Below are 22,024 nucleotides of genomic sequence, written 5' to 3'. Positions count from 1 at the left end.
ATATACCTCCAGCTGACAAGGGGCTTCCCTAGTAGCTCAGATGGTAAAGAATCTGCCTGCAATGTGGGAGAACTGGGTTTGATCCCTGGGTTGAAAAGATCTCCTGGAGAAGGGAACGGCTACCCACCCCATTATTCTGGCCTGGAGAACTCCAGGATTATATAGTTCATGGAGTCGCAAAGAGTGGGACACGACCGAGCAACTTTCACTTTCTTTTCTTTCCAGCTGACATGGTGCAAGTCATGGTGTTAAGTCACAGAACAAGTCATGACCAGACCGTAGGAATGACAGCATACTCAATCACTGAAATGGCTTTTGTGAAACTGAAAAATAGCCAAGTAATCCAAATGATGGCTAAGGAATGTTATCAGACTTGTATCTCTTTTAAGAGAACTTACAGAATGGTAGTTTGGATGTTGAATTTACGAATGACAATTAAGTCAGGTTTTATCCTAAAGGTTTTGTCTCCTTAGATTTGCTGATGAATTCCTGACTTGAGTAAAACATCCATAATTTTGAGGGAACTTCCCCGTTTTAATTTGGATTAGGAAATTTCACCTAAGGATTTTTCATTTGCTCTCCAGATTCATGGCTATTGTCTTTCTTTCAAAATTCACACTGCCATAGTTCATCTTCCAGGAAGCAATGAGCAAGGCCACCAAAAATTTCTTATACACATCTATGTTTACATTGGTACATACACACATCTTATCAATTTGGTCAGATTTAGAATAAAATGTTTCCTATTTTAAAGATGCCATACTGGAATAACCAAGTTTTCCAACAAAATATTTGATAATGTCTACTGTGTGCTATTCAAGGGAGGAAATATATGTACAAAAATAGCCAGATCAATAATACAAGTCACAAATATTAAGACTATTTCCAAGAGTCACACTTGTTATTACTAACAGGTCATGTGTTTACTTTCAAATGAGAATATGATCACTGTATGTTAAAAATGTTTCATGGCAGATGGAAGTACTTAAACTATTATTTTAATGGTGACCTCAGGGCACAGTTGGGGAGAAGAAACTGGAAATCCAAACAGGTAAGACCAGAGGAACCAGATCAGAAAGCATCTGATAAGTTGGAAAATGAGAGAATAGTTTGGTTATATTTAAGGGACCCTTATGGAGAAAACAACAAAATAGGCCAAAGAGTTAAACTAGGACCAGATAAGGAAAGGTTCCCTGTGTTAAGGGAAAGGGGGTGATCATGAAACCTACTAGAAACTATAAATTCTACAAGCTTTAACTCGAGGTTTTTGTAAACTAGCTGCCATCAGACCACTGGGGCCTGTGGATATTGTTTGGCTCACAGAGGGTTATACAATTTTTTAAATTCCTGGTCAAACTTCCTTAAAATAAAAATTCAGACTTTTTTTTTATTTCTGTTTTTCAATAGAAAGAGTTGGCAATCCCAAGTCTGTATCTCCCCACAAGGCAGTGACACACTGGAACTGGGGAGTAGTCTTCCACTTAAACGGGCGTGTCCACCGAGTCCACCTCAATCTTCAGCTGGATCTTCAGTCATTTACATAACTGACCAGCACCTCCCTAACTCAAAGCCTGGTATGCAAACTCTGCTTCCAATGGTATTTCTGATTAGTTTTCTTCCCTTAGTTACATAACCTCAGTTATCTATGGTCCAGAAATTCACTTTATACTAAAAATATCAGGTTTCAAATTGCTTTTGCCAAGTTAGTGAAATCATCATTTTGAATTTTTTGCTACCTTGTCGTTTACATGTCCAGTTTCAGGTTTATATACAATTTCCCTGGTCCTCTGCAGAAAACTACTGTCCCAATTCTTTGGCAGCAAAATAAAATCCACTATACCACACGGTATTAGCATCACTTTGCAAATTTTTCACATAATTTCTAAGCTATCTATAATCATTTTAATCTTGCAGTACTCCTTCTATTATAAAGTCAAGCCAAAATAAGCACAAGATAATTCTGCTCTGATATGTAAATGCTAAAAATCCGTAGTATTTCAAATATGTAATCTTAATGAACCTGAAATGTCTTGACCTTAAAAATAGTAATCATAGGGTGTGATAGCATAGTTAAGCAACCATGCTGAAGAATTTTGAAAAAAATTCACATTTACCATTTTTATTTGTGGGGAAATCGTCCAATTCAGTAGTAGATCTGGATTTATTCCTAAAACATAGAACACATTACATATATCTCATGAAGAACAGTCTTTTCGTATTTATGAAGTAAAAAAAGATTATATTTAAAGCAGTTGATTTATTTTCCATGCCTGTTGAGAGCCATATTTATTTTCATAAATAAATTTTTCACGTTGGAAAATGAAGGAAATTTTCATGTTGTACAGACTAGCAGAAAACGGTGACATCTCTAAAGAGAAAAGAGCATGATGCTAGAAACAGACAGAAGCATGTGACAATCCTCTCAGTTTGATGACAATGAAATCCTATGACTTTTTCAAATGACTTGAATACTCTGACCCTCTTCTCTACCAGATATCAATCTTACCAGGCTATATGAAGCATCTATTATCAGACAGCCTAACATCAGACTGAAAATGTTTCCTCCATGCTCCCAAGGGTTAGGAAGTCAACTTAGGGGCCTTAGGGTCCTACTCTGACACAGTAACTCCTCAAATGCCATCCTAGCATTCCAAAGAGGTGCTGGAGCACACTGGCATAGGCAACTTCTGAAATGGCCTGATTCTGTGATGGTAAACTTGGGTCTATATATCAATACATGCTCATCTCATTTTCCCTTTCTGGGCACAATTTCAAATATTAGTAATAACAAATAATAATATATCATGTGCATTATCATATATATATATATGCACATTTATAACATATTAATATAGCACATAATTACATGCAACACAAAATGTATCATAACTGTTAGCAACATTCATGAATGGTTTCATTTGTATTAACATAGGAGAAAATGCTTTTAATGCATGATGTCTAAGCTATACTCCTTAATGCCTCTAGGGCATGCTTTATCACAACTGCCTATAATATTTCATATTTTCTGGGATTCCTTAAGTTTCCTTTCTCAGCAATCTAATTATTTTCTCAAGGTAATGAGCTACATACATGAGGCTTATTTAAATATATAAGTAAATCATATCTTTAAAAAAAGACAGATACACATTTTAATGATCTAGAGTTATTCAGAAACAATGACTGTAAATAAGGTCATCCATCACTAGAAATTTTTTCTAGCTTAATGTCAGCTCATTACTACTTTTATGTATATTCCTTTTCTTTTCCCTTTCTAGTCTTGAGTCCTGTTCAGTCATCTTGATTGCCTATAGAGATGAGTCTTCCCCTATCTCTAAGATAAACTTGCTAAAGAAATTTTAGCTGCAAAAACACAAATTAATAGTCATATAATGGATAAATACAGACTTTTCAGAAGTCCTAAGTGATTTCGAGTGCAAAGCATTTTTAAAATTACTTTAAAATGTCAAATTTAATGTTTTAGGAAATGTATAACTTTTCAGGTATCTGAAATCCGATCTTCATTCCCTGAAACTGACCAGTAGTTCTCATCAAACAAAGAAAAAGTCTTCAAGGTTCATTTTAGATGTCTGAATGGAACGTTCAGTAAACTCAAACTATTGCTTATAACTCCTTTAAAATAAAGCTTCAGGTAGATTGCAAAAACAAACACACTTTTTCTGTGTCCCTTCCACTAGCATTGTGGCTCTTCCCACAAAGAGGTAGGGTTCTTCTCTTCTCCATGAACTTGGGCTGGGCTTGTGACTTTAGGTAACAAAATGTGGCAGAGCAATGGTGTGCCAGGTCAGATCTTAGACTACAAACTGCCTTGCATACTTCCTCTCTTTAATTCTCTCTCTTTTCTTTGTCTAGCCACATGTGGAGGAGACTGCACTGGCTTGCTGGATGTTGAAAGACATATGGCCCAGTTGCTCTCATTGCCCCTGCTGACAGCCAGTCAACCCCCAAAGCAGAATTGCTTAGTAAACTGGTGGTAGATACACTAAGAATCCAGTCAACTAAAAGAACCAGCGACTAAGTCTAGTCCAAAATGCTGACCACAAAATCATAATCACGTCATTAAGTTCAGCGGTAGTTGGTTACACAGCAAAAGCCAATTGATACAAAGATCAATCAGTAGAATATCTCTGTATCCCATAAAAGAGCAAGTGTTAACTCAGTCCTACAAAACCTTACACAAGCCCTCAGATATTCATCTGAAGTCAATTACTCCCACCAAATTATAATTGAAGTTCTACACACCTGTCACTAGGAAGCAACCCTGAAGATTCTTCTTCTCTCTTTGGTATGTCATAGGAATCAATAGGCCTAAAAGATGGAAACGGAGTTTATGGTTCAAAATGTTAGAATTTAATGCCTTCTCAGAGTTTAAGAAATGAATATCAAAATAATGTTATTATAGCCTCTTTCTCAGAATAGACCATTCTCAGAATGGTCTCTGAGTTGAAAACTAAACAAACAGAAGTATTTTAATCCATCTCTACAAAAAACAGAGACCCACTACCATCAATAGACATTTGCAATTCATTCATCCTGCAAACATACACTGATTGCCTGCTATGTTTCAGTACTATTCCAGGACTGGGCTGGTAAACAAAACACACTTATTGGCCTCTTAATACATTTTAGTGGGATAGGCAGGTCAACAGATGAGTAAATAAATGCATAATGTAAAGCAGGCAAGTGCATAACTGGAGAGACGGGGTGAGGGAAGAGGCTTGTATGTCAGGTGAGGTATTCTCCAAAGTCTGACAAGGTGACATAGGAGTAGAGACTTAAAGAAAATGACTGAGCTACACAAGCATGTAAGGGAAGCCTTCTCCAGATACAGGGACTAGAAAATGTGAAAGTCTCAGGGCAGAATAAATAGGACATTTTTATGGAGGGAAAAGGAGGCCCGTGTGACTGCAAGCGACCAAGTGAGGTGAAGAGTGGTCGGAAGCTGGGTAGACCAGAAAGCCAAGATGCAGCTCACCCAAGCTACCTGGGCTTTGGTAAGGACTTTGGATGATGTTGTAATATGGCAGGGAGCAACAGGAGAACTCGGAGCAGGAAGTCAGGTGACAAGCTCAGACTGACAATGGAAAGGGTTCACTCTGCATGGGTTCCCCTGCATAGAGGATGGACGGTGGGGAGCAAGAGGACCAAGTAGGTGCCTCTGAAGTAGGGAATGGATATGGCTGTATCCGTTCAACTAAGCCAAGACAATTGAAAAACCACACGTGCCCTCTGGCCGTGGAGACAGACCTTCTGTACTGGTATATTTTGATGGAAGTTTCCCTCTCTTTCTCTGCCTGGTGCTTCTGCTCTTCCACTTCACGCCGCTTCTGTTGCTGCTCTTCCTGATACTGCTGCTCCTTCAACTTCCTCTCTCTCTCAAGAGTGAGTTGTTCCTGCAGCTTCTTCCTTTGGTCCTCATTCGCATCTTCCTCCTGCTGCTGGTGCCTCATCTTTTCCTCTGCCCGGGTTCCTTCTTTGTCAGGAGACTTGGACTCCTCACCCCTGGTGGCCAGGGCAGGCTCCCGGGCCGTCAGAGAAATGCTGTTTGAGTTCAGGACCATCAGTTCCTACATGACCAGGGAGAAGAGAAACCCGTCTAAATCTGTGCATTTCTATCATTCCACAAAGACATGTCTATATTCAGTTTTAAATGATACTTATTGTAGTTGGCCCAGAATTCCACTTGAAATAATATATATAGTTTTAGAGCTCATTCACATTGATGTATGGAAGAAACCAAGACCAATAATATGCTCTAATTAAAAATGCTCTAAAAAGATAAAAAAAAAAAAAAAAAACAGTTTTATCACAGACAAAATCACATGTGGGGAGTGGAACTGTAACACAGAAGAGGAAGATGCACTTAAAGCCTACTGATAGGATTGCTTAGTGACATAGCAGAGCAACTAGAAGAAAGGCTGAAACATCAAAGCAAAATTGTGGAAACCACAGCCTGGTACATTGAGAGAGCAACATAAGTGAAAGTGTGACCAAAGCCATGTGAAACGGGGTAGTTCCATTTTACAGCCACTTTCAGCAACAAGGTAGGGAAGAAAGAAGATGACATGATCCAATACTACCTCATTCAAGTACTTGGAATTCTCTCTCTCAGCCTCCTGCTTAGCCCTCTGCCACTCTTCCCTCAGTTTTTCCTGTTCTCGTTGATATTTTTCCTATAAGATGAGATGTCATATTAATTAATTAATATGCTAATGATATTAAACAATCCCTTATTTGGATTTTGGCCGGTTCTACCGTCTACCTCCATATTTAAAGACAGAGACACTGATTTAACCAATCAGATTTGCATCACTAACATAGAAAATAGCTCATATTGAGCTAAAATGCAGATAGGAAGAGTAGACATGGAGAACCGAACCCATAACCACCTTTTCCCATGGCTGTAATTCATGGAATCCCCCAGCTAACTGGAAGGGGCACTGAATTACTCTGCAATAGACCGAGCGTACAGTGTATGTGGGTTCAGTTCAGTCCAGTCGCTCAGTCGTGTCCAGCTCTCTGTGACCCCATGAATCGCAGCACGCCAGGCCTCCCTGTCCATCACCAACTCCCGGAGTTCACTCAGACTCATGTCCATCGAGTCAGTGATGCCATCCAGCCATCTCATCCTCCATCGTCCCCTTCTCCTCTTGCCCCCAATCCCTCCCAGCATCAGAGTCTTTTCCAATGAGTCAACTCTTCGCATGAGGTGGCCAAAGTACTGGAGTTTCAGCTTCAGCATCATTCCTTCCAAAGAAATCCCAGGGCTGGTCTCCTTCAGAATGGACTGGTTGGATCTCCTTGCAGTCCAAGGGACTCTCAAGAGTCTTCTCAAGTGTATGTGGGTAGGTCCTTACAAATCTATAGACCTCTCATGAATAAGAAAAGCCACAAAATGATGGTGCTACACTATCTAAAAATATTTGCTGTTGTTCAATCCCTAAGTCATGTTTGACTCTTTGCAACCCCACAGACAGGGGTCTCCAGGCTCCTCTGTCCTCTACTATCTCCCAGAGTTTGCTGAAGTTCATGTTCATTAAGTTTGTAATGTTATCTAACCATCTCATCCTCTGCCACCCACTTCACTTTTTGCCTGCAGTCTTTCCCAGCATCAAGGTCTTTTCCAATGAGTAAGTTCTTTGCATCAGATGGCCAAAGTATCGGAACTTCAGCTTCAGCATCAGTTCTTCCAACGGATATTCAGGGTTGATTTCCTTTAGGATTGTCTGGTTTGATCTCCTTGCAATACAAAAGTTTCTCAAGAGTCTTCTGCAGTACCACAATTCAAAGCATCAATTCTTTGGTGCTCAGCCTTCTTTATGTTCCAACTCTCACATTCGCACATGACTACTGGAAAAACCATAGCTTTGACCATACAGACCTTTGTCAGCAAAGTGATGTCTCTGCTTTGTAATATGCTGCCTAGGTTTGTCAGAGCCTTTCTTCCAAGGAGCAAGCATCTTTTAATTTCATGGCTGCAGTCACCATCCACAGTGATTTTGGAGCCCAAGAAAATAGAATCTGTCTCTCGTGGTGGTGGTGGTTTAGTCACTAACTTGTGTCCATCCAACTCTAGAGACCCCATGGGCTATAGCCTGCCTACCAGGCTCTTCTGTCCATGCGAGTCTTCTGACAAGAATACTGGAGTGGGTTGCCATTTCCTTCTCCAGGGGATCTGACTGATCCAGAAATTGAACCTGGGCCTCCTGCATTGCAGGCAGGTTCCTTACTGACTGAGCTATAAGGGAAGACCCCTTCGAGGGAAGTCACTGCTTCCACTTTTTCCCCTTCTATCTGCCATGAAGTGATGGAACTGCATGCCATGATCTTAGTTTTTTAAATGCTGAGTTTCAAGCCAGCTTTTTCACTGTCCTCTTTCATTTTCATCAAGAGGCTTTTTTGTTCCTTTTCACTTTCTGCCATTAGAGTAGTATCATCTGCATATCTGAGGTTACTAATATTTCTTCTGGCAATCTTGATTCCAACTTGTGATTTATCCAGCCCAGCATTTCGCAGGATATAGTCTACTTATAAATGAAATAAGAAGGGTGACAATATATAGCCTTTTTGTACTCCTTTCCCAATTTTGAATCAGTCTGTTGTTCCATGTATGGTTCTAAATGTTGCTTCTTGGTTTGCATACAGGTTTCTCAGGAGACAGGTATGGTGGTTTGGTATTCCCATCTCTTTAAGAATTTTCCACAGTTGTGATCCATGCAGTCAAAGGCTTTCATATAGTCAATGAAGCAGTAGATGTTTTTGTGGGACTCCCTTGCTTTCTCCATGATCCAATGAATGTTGGCAATTTGATCTCTGGTTCCTCTGCCTCTTCGAAACTGAGCTTGTACATTGGGAAGTTCTTGATTCACATACTGCTGAAGCCTATCTTGATGGATTTTGAGCATAACCTTGCTAGAATGTCAAATAAGCACAACTGTACAGCAGTTTGAACATTCTTTGGCATTGCCCTTATTTGAGATTGGAATGAAAACTGATCTTTTCCAGTCCTGTGGTGCTGCTGAATTTTCCAAATTTGCTGGCATACTGACTGCAGCACTTTTACAGCGTCATCTTTTAGGATTTGAAATAGCTCAGCTGGAATTCTGTCACCTCCACTAGCTTTGCTTGTAGTAATGTTTCCTAAGGCCCACCTAACTTCACACTCTAGAACGTCTGGCTCTAGGTGAGTAACCACACCATCATGGTCATCTGGTCATTAAGATCTTTTTTGTATAGTTCTGTTCTGCTTCTGTTAGGTCCATACTGTTTCTGTCCTTTAATGTGCCCATCTTTGCATGAAATGTTTCCTTGGTATCTTCAATTTTCTTGAAAAGATCTCTAGTCTTTCCCATTCTATTGTTTCCTCTATTTCTCTGCATTGTTCACTAATGAAGGCCTTCTTATCTCTCCCTGCTATTCTCTGGAACTCTGCATTCAGTTGGATGTATCTTTCCCTTTCTCCCTTGCCTTTCACTTCTCTTCTTTTCTCAGCTATTTGTGAAGTCTCCTCAGACAACCTGTTTGCCTTCTTACATTTCTTTTTCTTTGGGATGGTTTTGGTCACTGCCTCCTCCACAATGTTATGAACCTCTGTTCATAGTTCTTCAGGCACTCTGTCTGTCAGATCTAATCCCTTGAATCTATTTGTCACCTCCACTATATCATCTTAAGAGATTTGATTTAGGTCATACCTGAATGGCCCGGTGGTTTTCCCTACTTTCTTCAACTTAAGTCTGAATTTTGCAATAAAGAGCTCATGATCTGTGAGCCACACTCAGCTCCCGGTCTTGTTTTTGCTGACTATATAGAGCTTCTCCATCTTTGGCTGCAAAGAATATAATCAATCTGATTTCAGTATTAAAGAACTGGTGATGTCCATGTGTAGAGTCATCTCTTGGTTTGTTGGAAGAGGGTGTTTGCATGACCAGTGTGTTCTCTTGACAAAACTCTGTAATCCTTTGCCCTGTTTCATTTTGTACTCCAAACTTGCCTGTTACTCCAGGTATCTCTTGACTTCCTACTTTTGCATTACAATCCCCTATGATGAAAAGGACATCTGTTTTTTGTGTTAGTTGTAAAAGGTCTTGTAGGTCTTCATAGAAATGTTCACCTTCAGCTTCTTTGGCCTCAATGGTTGGGGCACAGACTTGGAATACTATAATGTTGAATGGTGTGCCTTAGAGACGAATCATGATCATTCTGTCATTTTTGAGGTTGCCTCCAAGCACTGCATTTCAGACTCTTTTGTTGACTATGAGAGCTACTCCATTTCTTCTAAGGGATTCTTGCCCACAGTAGTAGATATAATGCTCATCTCAATTAAATTCACCCATTCCCATCCATTTCAGTTCGCTGATTCTTAAGATGTCGAAGTTCACTCTTACTATCTCTTACTTGACCACATCCAACTTAATTTGATCCATGAATCTAACATTCCAGGTTCCTATGCAATATTGTTCTTTACAGCATTGGACTTTACTTTCACCACCAAACATATCCACGACTGAGCACTGCTTCTGCTTTGGCCCAGCCACATCATTCTTTCCAGAGCTATTAGTAATTGTCCTCAGCTCTTCCCCAGTAGCGTATTGAACACCTTCCAACCTGGGGGGCTCATCTTCTGCCATCATATCTTTTTGCCTTTTCATACTGTCCATGAGGTTCTCCAGGCAAGAACAGTGCAGTGGGTTGCTATTTTCTTCTCCAGTGGACCAGATTTTGTCAGAACTCTTCACTGTGACCCATCTGCCTTGGGTGGCCCTACGCAGCATGGCTCATAGCTTCATTGAGTTATGCAAGCCCCTTCGGGCATGGTGATCCATGAAGGTGGCTAAAAATATACCCAGGGACTAATAAATAATTTAAAAAGGATGACACTAGAAATTTTCAAAAACAGAAAAGTATTTCATACAAAACATGCTACATATCAAAGCATTTGTTAATCATGTGGTTATTGGCTTTTCATTTTTCAAGTTGCTTCTTAATACCAGTTGACACTGAGCAGGAGAAGCTCTTAGAGCAAATATAGTTTCTGCTGACTTTGCTCTACCTGCAGCAGTCGGTCTTGCTCCTTCTGCCATCTCTCCTGCCGCTTCCGTTCCTCCTCTGGATCCCAGGCCCAGCGACTTGGGGCACTGATGGTTGGGACTGGAAGCTGCCAGGTTATAAGAGGAGAGGGGCAAACCAAGAAGAATATGTTACTTCATGAAGTCATCTACTGAAGTACTTTTGCATACATGAATTATTCAGATCACCCTTGACCTATGCTGTACCAAAGGAGAATGGGCTTTATATTTCAAAGTAGGTCTCGTAACACAAATGGAACTCACCTAAGAAACAGAAAGAGATTCACAAATATAGACAACAGACTCCTGGCTGCCAACGGGGAGGGGGGCAGGGGAATGGGTGAGTACTGGATTGAGAGTTTGGGATTAGAAGATGCAAAGTGTTTTATATAGAATGGATAAATGACAAGGTCTCATTATATAGCACAGAGAACTATATTCAATATCCTGTAATAAATTATAATGGACAAAATTTTAAAAAGAACATATATACATATAACTGAATCACTTTGCTGTACACCGGAAATGAACACAATATTATAAGTCAACTATACTTCAATTACGGAGAAGGCAATGGCACCCCACTCCAGTACTCTTGCCTGGAAAATCCCATGGACAGAGGAGCCTGGTGGCCTGCAGTCCATGGGGTCACTAAGAGTCAGACATGACTGAGCGACTTCACTTTCACTTTTTACTTTCATGTACTGGAGAAGGAAATGGCAACCCACTCCAGTGTTCTTGCCTGGAGAATCCCAGGGACTGGGGAGCCTGGTGGGCTGCCGTCTATGGAGTCGCACAAAGTCTGATACGACTGAATCGACTTAGCAGCAGCAGCAGCATACTTCAATTAAAAAAAGGTCTCTTCATGTTGGAAAGGTCATTCCTGGATAAACTCTCATGCAGCTTAAAGTAACAATAAGTGATACTACTGTGCACTACTAGTTCAGCCCCACCCAAGCCTCCTAGTTTATTCCAAAACCAAACGAAGACTACTTACATCCGGAACCACAGAATCGGAGCTTCCTATGTTACAGCATGTGGGCAAGGAAAGAATAAAAAAACAATATAAGTCTTTATTTCTATGAAATAATTCCCTTCAGAAAACTGTATCACTAAGCTGATTCTATGCCAGTATACTAAGTGACATCAGTTGTTTTCAAACAACAGTAAGCTTCTCTCTTTAGTTCCATCTGCTTGTCACTTATCTTCAGAATTCAAAGCCAGTGAAAAAGATCAACAGTGAATGCCCAAGTTACAGCCCAGCTCGAGGTGCTAGGGCAAAGATACAGGTATATTTCTAAGGGGTTCAGGGTCCTTTTATTAATAGGGTGAATAATATTCTCATAGCCTAATAGAAAAAAATTGAATTTCAAATATTACAACATCTATAGAACCCAATTTTTTTACTCGTTGCTATTCAATTACACTGTGACAGGTGTTAAGTCACATTTTTCAGGGCTTATTGCCAAGGAGCTACTTTTCTGAAATAAGTCACCAACAAACATGTTCATGAACTATTTCCCTTTCCTTGCCTATTATTTGAAACACAAAGATTCAGACTTCACATGTAAACTTATGGGCAGAAGGTCATTCTTTTTATTCTTAGGGGGCCTACATAACTGTGTTTGCCTGAATATAATACAATGATTATAAACATGTAAGCAAATTTCATAAAATACATTCTCGTACTGTATTTTTTCATTTTTCCTGAAACCTCAGCTGTCAGATTATTCACTTACACAACGAAATTTTTCAGAAAACTGCTTTGAGATTTAGGAAAATATTCTTTCCCTAAAATAGTCTGTTGAGGAAAAGGGAGTGAAAATTACCATGGAGAAAGAAAAGGAATTGCTTCATTTTAGCCAATTTGAACTAGAAGTATCAGATGGTTTCAATTAAATTACCACGGAAAAATCAGAGTTGAACAAAAAATGTCAAACCCACCAAGGATACTGACACAAATAGACCCTTGTACGTGCACAGCTGGTAAGCTAGTTCTATTTACGGTTGAAAAGAGATCTTAATTCATCAAAAGTGCCTACGAGGAGATTAACACAAAATACACAGATCCAGTAAGTATCATGTTATAAGGCAAGTTTGTAAATATTATGGATAATCTTAAAAGTAAGAAACAATGACATTTTAGACACCAACAGCACACTCCCTATTGGCTGCGCCATTGCATCTCAAATGTTGGATATTACTTTTAAGTTCTTGATTGCAAAACAGAGAGTTCAAACTGCATCCATGAGACAGAGCATGAGACAAAGGTGAACGGGGAGGAAAAGCCACATGCAAAGCACCCTGTGAAGCAGCACTGCCCGACTACACCAACACAGGGCATGTCAAAGCACACTCGCTGACAGGTGTGTCCGAAATTTACTTTAATTTACTTCAAAGTCAACATAGCAGTCCTAGTAACACTCCAAAGTCATCATCCTCACAGCACTCAATGATTCTGCTCTTTATTCAGAGCATTTTCCATAGCCCAAAATTTGATTTTTTAGGAGTTGGCCAATTGCATGTTGGTGTAATCTAATAGTATGCAATTTGTAGGAAGCAGTAAAGCATACATGAAATTTCTCATTTCTCACTGTCACCCAGTGGCAAGAAGTGTGTGTTTAAACAGCATCTCAAATTTTTTTTTTAATTAAAAAAAAAACAAAAAACAAACTTCAGAGGTATACAAAGGACACGCAAAGACCCATTACCACAGAGGTAGACCCATGAACTGTAAGAAAAGCCTGATGACCCTAGGGAAAGAATGGAAATGGGTTACGTTGCTTGGTCATAATGATGGCCAAATTGAAGAGGCTCAGTGCCGAGCACCACAGACTATCAGGAGAGAGTGGAGAGTGGGAACAATTCCATGAAAGTACATGAATTGTTAGCTTGGCAGTTTACCTTGTTCAAAAAACTGTGATCGCCTTTTTAAGTTTTTCAAAGAAATAGGTTCAGAGGCTAGTTGAAAAATACAAAAAAACAAAAAAGTATATCAATATCATGTCATTCATTTTAATCTCTCACCACTGGAAAACTAAATGATACTTGATACATTTTTCCAACCTGTAGCAATATTATTTTTCAAGTGACAAAACTGATAGCCATAGAAGATAGGGGTTATTTCAATGCACAGAGACACACATAGTTTTAGTAGTCTATAACTACATTCAAATTAGTAACAGGAACTAATATTTTGATTAATAAATTTTAGCAGCTAGCATCATAGTTTCATAGAAGCCGAAGTACTATCTTCCACGCCAGATCACACAGCTTTAGGGAAATGGAAATTAAATTTTTTTGCTTAGGCTAATCAATTCAAATTCTCAAGTACAAGGAGAATTGCTTGTAACTAAGAGTTTCATAATACACAGAAGTTTTAAAAAAGGAACTTAAAAAAATGGGGAGAACAAGAAAATAAAAATATCCAGAGAACAAATTTTTTTAAAGCTACAATTAAAACATTCTTCTTAACTAGGCTTCCCTGGTGTCTCAGACGGTAAAGAATCTGCCTGCAGAGCGGGAGACCTGGGTTCGATCCCTGGGTCAAGATCTCCTGGAGAAGGGAATGGAAGCCCACTCCAATATTCTTGCCAGGAGAATTCTATGGACAGAGAAGCCTGGTGGGCTAAGTTCATGGGGTGGCAAAGAGTCGGACACAACTGAGCAATAGACACTAACTATTTTGCTCTAGTTTCCAAGATCTTATAGCCATTAACTTTAAAAAGGAAAAAAGCAAATGCAGTCACTTCCAGCTATCATAAATTAAATACAAAGATAAATAATCAATAAAGGAAGGGAAATTTATAAACTCGGTTTGACTTTGACATCAGATATTATGAATTGACAAATGCAGACTCAAAATCACCAAACCCCTGAGAAAACCCAGCCCTGTGCCTGGCAGTCTAGTTTCATGTTAAGAGAAGCTTTGACTTCTTTGAGTTTCTCCCTGCCTACAGACCTGTCTATGGACCAGATCTTTCTTATTTACTTTGTCTGCCTAAGCCACAGCACACAGAATGGGGCGGCTCAGTTATTTGCAGATGGACAGGAGAAGGAAAGGAACAGTAACTCCATACTACAAAGTTTCCCTAGATGCTGTATGTCTGCTTTTTCATTACAAATGGGTATATTTTTTCCTAACAATCTTTATTGCCACTGGCATTTCCCTATTACTAGGTGCTTCCAAGCTTGACCCCTTGACAACAATTAAGGGGGAAAGGAAACCTCAAGCATTGTTTCATATTTATCTAAGACTCCCCTTGCCAGCACACCATAGCAAGAAGGTTGATGGCCTCCAGAAAACCAGTCTTTCTTATTTGGATTAGACACATAGGCGCTCAGAGCTCCTGCAGAGGCTGCCAAAGCTTTGTTTGCAGTTCCTGGACTAGTCAACATTGGAACTGAATGCCCTTCCACCTGGCTGCAATTGGATCTGTATGCTAACCTTTGAGTTTCAACTTGCACTGGATCAGTTTTGCTTTCACTCACAGATATTAATTTTTATAATAGCAGGACTTGAGTGTAGTGACTTTTCCTATATTTTAAATGTAAGTTATAATGGTAATGTTTACCTTTTGATTCAAAAGTACTGCTTTCATCACAAATTCCATTGATTTCTTTTGATTCAGTATTCTAGAAAGGATAAAAATGGCAGTTAACATTCTCTCCAGTTGGACACTGGGCTTAAATAATCTGTTTCTCATCAGTAAACATATCTGCTAACAAGATGAGCTTTTCAGGATATTAATATATTCCTTATAGCCTTTTACATATAATAGAAATGTAATTTTTTCATTGTTTTTTTAGGAGCTGTGGAAAATTAATGACTAACTGCAAGCATGAATGGCTTTCAGTTCGACCCCTCATTAATTTTCCAAGAAACATGATGGGCTAAATAACCATTTGTCCATTTGCTTTATTTTTGTAAATAAGCAACAAAGTCATATAGAACCCTCTAACATTTAAACCTTTTTTATACAAGGTTGCAAAATCTCCTTATTAGACCAAAGGAAGCATCTTGGGATGACAACAATTATATCTAGGGAGTCAATGTAAACACATTTATTTGAAAATGTAAATTTAAATATTACTTTGATACTTAGAAAAATGCTTACATTCTAATTAATCAATTTTAATCAATTAAGGTAACTGCACATCTCTTAACTACATATGTAATTCTACCCATCAAATTCACCCACACAAGAACTAAAACTGCTTCATGAGGTTTTTAAATTGCACACAATTACTACACTTATTTTACCAGTAAAGACTAAGGAAAGCATAGAAAAGTTATAGCCTATAATTCTACATAATTAACTTCTTCACATTCACAACGATCTGAGAGATGGGTATAATGATGAACGGTTGGTAAGAAACACCTACAAAAGATCACTGTGGGATCTTTAGATTATTTTCACTATATAACTCACTATTACTTATTATTATTCATGAGTAATGCCTTATGATTTTCAAAGATATATTTTACTCTCATTACTATAAATTACCTTATTATCTATGTTTTTAAAATAGCATCAAAATTGTTCAAAGAAAGTAAACTCCTCCCCCACCTCCAACACATTTCCTATAGTTGCTTTGCTCTACCCAATACGAACACTTCTCAAAATACTTACAGAACTCTGAAGGCTTTCTGAGAAATCGGTTGTTACTGACAGATTTGAAGCTTTGTCTGAGCTGTAAATTCCGGAAGTGGCATCAATCCACTTTGTTTCAGGTGAACCTATAATTTTGGTAGCCATACTGGTGAGATTGAGGGTTTTATGCCGTGTAAATGGCAGGGAAGCCTGGTCTTTGCCCCAATCTGATTGTCACATGAAGATCAAGAAATGAGTACACATAAATGTAGAAGTGGAGAGAACAAGGTTACTGAAATGTACACGTAAAACATACACACACACACGACAAATAAATCAGACAGTATGTGAAAGAAATGAAGAGGTTGAGGCCTTTTACTACCAGATAGCCTTCCAAAACTAGAGGGTTAGAGCATGTTAATAATGAAAAGACTGGCAAATTTGCTGAATCTTTCTGTAAACCAGGACTGGATATTATATTTTGATATCCTAAGTTGGTAGGTCTGGGAAAGCTTAATGCCCTTCCTCATCTAACCTCGACAATTAAGAAACACAATGATGAAATATACACAGAAAGTTCCTTGAGAGTCAACAACTGGGATACAGACCTACTATGTTCTTTCTTATACCAGTTACAGTCAGGATTCTGTAGAGGAAGTGAAACCACAGTGTAATTCTTAATATTCAACATCAGCATATACTCCCAAATGCAGACACAAGTACAAGAGCCTTCAGTTGCTATCTGCATTCAAAGCCAGTTCAGCACATCAATTAGTCAATAAATCATGTAGAATTCAGTAAATTTGCTAGTGAAAAGTTTTCAGACAGAACATCCAAAGAAATATCATTCAAGACGTTTCAACATAACCACAAACATCTTTCAGCCAAAAAACAAAAAAGTGAAATGGAGAGAGAAAAAAAATGTTATTGAAGCAAGCTGTTATAACCACTTGCCAAAGACCAGCTCCCAGTTTAGAAAGCCAAACACAGTGGGATAACCAACTCACCAGACTTTCCATAGCGCCTGATATCCATAACTAGGCTCCCAGTTTCCTGGGCCTTAGCCATGGTTTCCTCCCACTCTTTTGTGTCCTTATATGAAAACCTGGTGTTGTTGATAGCAATAATTTCATCATCTACCTGTAGCTGAGAAAATTCGGCTGGGCTACCTAAATAAAGCAAAATAAATGAAACCACCAATGAAAAATAAAAACCTGTTCTACTAGTCACTGCTCATTTAAATTAAGGAAAATAATGACTTCTTAACCTCATCTAAGCATTTCTCATATCTTTTCAGTTGCAGAAGTGACACAAAATTTCTTAAAGTTATCAAATATTTGAGTAGCTACAAAATTACAAGGCAACCAAAGGCATTTTTTTATTCTATGGTATGTATCTTTCTTAGCATTTAAAGGAGAGATGATAAAGTCATCTGTTCAATAAAATTGCTTTATTAACCTAAGAAGAAAAATTTTAATTATGTTTAAATTAAAAACATAAAGTATATATTGTACTTCAGCTGAGCTTCCAAAGCCAGATGCACTCTGGAATGGAGAGGAAAAAAAAAAAAAGGTCACTTAAAATGGCTTAAAATTACTATCTATCATTATCTAATTAAATCAGCCTTGAAATCTCAAAGAAATAACCAGAGTGAGTATGCATTTTTATATAGCTAAAACATGTAAATGAGGAACTCCTCATATATATAATAGCTTTAATTTTAATTTCAGGTCTTGTAATATTTTGCTAAGAGTTCCTAGACCTAATTTGGAATAATCCTGGGTGGAGGAGGGGCAATCCTTTTTGTAAAAGTCCTGAAGCATCCTCCAGGGTCCACGGGCAACAGATCCATTAGATGCTCAGAAAATACTGATGATATATAATACCTATGTATCCACCACAAACACAAGGACAGTTCTTTCTGGATCTTCAGTTTAGTAGTTTGCTAGTATTTCCAAATATTAAGTCTAAAATTTTGATAAATGAATTCTGTAACACTCACAAAATTATGACTCTTCAAAACTAAAATTAACTAGGCAAGATCAAACAATATGTAATTCATAACCCCATTAGTCTCCAGGAAGAAGACATATCTCTTCACTTTACTGCTGCATTTTTCACATGTGTTTTCTCCTCCTCTTTCAAATAAGCAAATTTCTGGGCAGGGGGAGAGGGTGGGAGGGGGACGTTGAACAGCAAAAGACAACAAATGAGAAAAAACTAGAGTAGAGCAAAATCTATGATTTACCTGCTTCAACTGATGCTACGAAGATCCTGGAAAAAGCCCATTTTACTGTAAACCCAAAGTCAAGACGGCTCCCAGGCGTCTGGTTTATGCTGATTCTCATATCACTGAACTGATCCTGAAAACAAACATGAAACGGTGGGATCAAGTGTCCCTGGCACCCACATGGAGGAAAGTCTATCTGCCAAAGGAGGGAGGCTGCGTGCAGGGCACGCTGGAATTATCTCATGATAAACCAGCAACACCATTCTTCTCCCCCTTGGGTTTGGTACAACTTTCATTTATATATTTCTCAGTTTATTTTCTGCTAAGATAAGGGACATCTTCATATCTGTGGCTATTGTTCTTTGGATGAATACTATAAATCAGTTGATTTATACTGATAAAGCTTAGGCTTTTGCTCATCATATGCTTAAGCCTCAGTTATAGACCATTTGTTGTTACCCAGGAATGGGTTTGACTGAGAAGATATGGCATATATATACATATACATATATATACACTACACACACACACACATATATATACACACAATGGAATATTATTCAGCCATGAGGAAAAGGATATCCTGCCATCTGGACATTATGCTAAAGTGAGGTAAGTCAGACGAAGAAAGACAAGTACATGTAATATCACTTATATGTCGAATCTCAAAGCCAAGCTCATAAAACAGGGAGTAAAGTGGTGGTTGCAAGGGGATGGGGGTGAGAGGAAAGAACAGATGGTGTTTAAGGGTACAAACTTGTAATGAACAGTAAAATGAGCCCTAGAAATCTAATACACAGTATTGTGACTATAAATAATATCTTATTATAATCAAACTTGCTAAGAGACTAGAGTTTCCAACCATAAAGAGAAAAGATAATTATGTAATGTGAGAGATGTTAATTATCACTACGATGGCAATCACATTACAATATATAAATGTATCAAATTAACATGCTGTTCTTTCAAAATTTACCCATTCTATCTCAAATATATGACAACAAAATGCCATTTTGAAAACTCAAAAAAGATTTAAATCACTTATTTTTAAAATTCCACCATACTTTAAAAAATACCTCCAGCATTTAACATATTTAGCTGAATAATTTTGAGGGGTTTGTAGACACAAATCCAGCGACCAGAATCACTTTTCTAGGAGTAGTACCATTCCCTAATAGCATCTCTAAGTCTGCCAAGACATTTTTGCTTCTCCTACTGCTTCATGAAGATGTAGTGGTAAAAGCCACTTATGCTGCAAAATGCAGAACTAGGTCAACCCTGAGGAACCACTAGGAAGATGCCAAGAGGGCCCCCTGAGACACCATGAGCTCCAGGCCACAACCTCCTTGAAGTAACAGCAGCTCACACTCACAAGAGCCTCTTGGACAGCTGGTAGACCTTTATTCTCATCTCCACTACAGTCCACAGCAACAAATTCTCAGTTTCACGGACTTTAAGCCATTTTCCAAAAGAAATGTTTTCAGTTTTACAGTATACTATGTATGTGAAAATTTTAATTAACTTCCATAATTTATATTTTTTGTTTGGGGTAAAGACCAGACATAAATTTGAGCGTTTGTTTCCCAGATTAGTGTTTCCAGTTCTTTGATTCACAATTATCAAGAACTTAGACTTAATTGTTTAAAAAGAAAAATTCCTCTTAAAATCGCTTTATTTTCCAGGAAAAACTTATAACTTCTCAATTTTAATTTGGCAGTTAAACCCAGACCTAGGACATGTGGGCAATTCACAAATTTTTGTACCTTTAAAATAAGTTTAAAAGTCAAGTGACTATATTCTAAGAAAAACTGTGATATTACATATGAATTAGAAGGAAGACAAGAGAGGCACTGAATAAAGGCTCAAGAATTTACTGTATTATATGGACATGAGAAGTAAGTGCTATAACAATATACACTTACTCATTTGTTCAGCTATTATGCATCTATTCTGATTAAAACACTTAGGAAATAAAGATGAATTAGGCATAGTCCTGCTGCTGCTGCTAAGTCACTTCAGTCGTGTCTGACCCTCAGCGACTCTGTGGACTGCAGCCTTCCAGGCTCCTCCGTCCATGGGATTTTCCAGGCAAAGATACTGGAGTGGGGTGCCATTGCCTTCTCCGAGGCATAGTCCTAGGTCTCAAGAAATAATTACTGACTCTTCAAGAGTGGGTACAGAATTTTTAAGAAAAAAAAAAAACAGTATAGCTAATAATATAGAAACTTTTTTTTTTCATCAGACATCATATAAAGCAGTTGAAATATGGGAACGAAGATGTAGGTAGTGAGAATACTCATTAATGATCAGCCTGATGGATACCAGTCTCTGGAATATAATAAAACTCTGCTATGAATAGAAAAAATTACTGGTTAGTTCTACTCCTTAACCAAAACCACCACACACTTAAATTAGAGATGACTCAATGAAAATAAGTGGTCATCTTCACCACTCTTACCCCACTCCACTCCTCCATATTCTGAGCTAAAGCCAATTCGAGTGCAGAATCTATTGCTATATAAGGCCACAGAGACAAACCATGGATTAGAAATTCCAAGATACTAACTGAGGTTTTTTATATCTTGAAGAATATAGTTCCAAACTACAATAAAGAATATTTTGTGGGCAAGAATAAGTCAACAGTATCCTGTTTAGTGGAACAGGATAAAAGAGAATGAGCTTAAGCCATAGATGGAAGAGCCTCACAATTGTATTAGACCATAAGAATTGCCTTCTAAAGGATTGCTCTTACCCTGGAGCTAAATCTCTACTTGAACATAATAAAAAGGCAAATGACCACCTCTCTGAAACAGTTAACAGAGGAGGTCAGCCTCACTGTGGCCACAGTCTGGCAGCCCGTTATGTGGGTCCTGGGGATGCACACAGACAAAGGAGAGAGAACCAATTACAGGTCTATTTCTGTCAACAGCCAGGTAGCCTCAGGCATTTCACTGAGTCTGGCAGAGACTTTCTTTTCACAATGGCATTAATTTTTAAGCTTTCTGTTTCCAAAATCCTATTTTCCCATGCAGACCATCTTCCTCTCAAAACCTATACAGAAAGGATTAAAGTGGGTGGTTGCGGTTCCAGGAAAGAGCCCCAGAGTCCCCTCTTGCATGGCTTCCTCCTATGACAGTCACTGTGGCCTGTCTGTGGAATCCTGAGTTCTTGAATTAGATTATCCTTGAGACTTTTTGTAGGTAAGGTGGCTTTCCCTGGTGGCTCAGATGGTAAATACACCTGCAATGTGGGAGACCCAGGTTTGATCCTTGGGTCAGGAAGATCCACTGGAGAAAGAAATGGCTACCCCCTCTATATTCTTGCTTGGAAAATCCCATGGACAGAGGGGCCTGGAGGGCTACAGACCATGGGGTTGCAAAAAGTCAGGCATGATTGAGCAACTAACATATCTCTATAATTACAGTCGAGCATAATCCATTCAACTCTGATTTCACTTAGGATTTGTACCTCCTGGTTTTTCTCATGAGAAATATGCCATGTAAGGATTCTACAAAGGGTCCAAGTTTTGGAAGATGATGTTGTGGGAATTTGCTTTTGAACTGGATGGAACCAGGAATATACATCATTGGGGGAAATCTAGAGTCTTGAGGACTGAT

General features: G+C 38.5%; 1 protein-coding gene across 15 annotated transcripts in view; it reads right to left on the bottom strand.

Annotated features, from left to right (window-relative positions):
- The window catches only part of LMO7 (LIM domain 7), a 219,234-nt gene that overhangs the window by 6,817 nt on the left and 190,393 nt on the right, over positions 1-22,024 (bottom strand). For 5 of the 15 annotated variants that reach the window (XM_019971574.2, XM_019971566.2, XM_070800351.1 and 2 more), the window contains 12 exons: positions 18,426-18,540; positions 17,185-17,346; positions 16,217-16,404; positions 15,158-15,218; positions 13,488-13,544; positions 13,295-13,336; positions 11,581-11,606; positions 10,568-10,672; positions 6,099-6,191; positions 5,266-5,585; positions 4,261-4,326; positions 2,115-2,167 (listed from right to left, as the gene is read on the bottom strand). In XM_019971574.2, coding sequence (XP_019827133.2) covers positions 2,115-2,167; positions 4,261-4,326; positions 5,266-5,585; positions 6,099-6,191; positions 10,568-10,672; positions 11,581-11,606; positions 13,295-13,336; positions 13,488-13,544; positions 15,158-15,218; positions 16,217-16,404; positions 17,185-17,346; positions 18,426-18,540 — 1,288 coding nt within the window. The remainder of the gene's footprint in view (positions 1-2,114; positions 2,168-4,260; positions 4,327-5,265; positions 5,586-6,098; positions 6,192-10,567; positions 10,673-11,580; positions 11,607-13,294; positions 13,337-13,487; positions 13,545-15,157; positions 15,219-16,216; positions 16,405-17,184; positions 17,347-18,425; positions 18,541-22,024) is intronic. The other 10 variants (XM_019971572.2, XM_070800352.1, XM_019971578.2 and 7 more) reach the window with 6 other exon arrangements.

The sequence above is a fragment of the Bos indicus genome, chromosome 12, assembly GCF_029378745.1.
Source record: "Bos indicus isolate NIAB-ARS_2022 breed Sahiwal x Tharparkar chromosome 12, NIAB-ARS_B.indTharparkar_mat_pri_1.0, whole genome shotgun sequence".
NCBI lineage: Eukaryota > Metazoa > Chordata > Mammalia > Artiodactyla > Bovidae > Bos > Bos indicus.
Note: the sequence above shows the minus strand (reverse complement) of the source record. Positions and strands in the feature narration are given on the sequence as shown.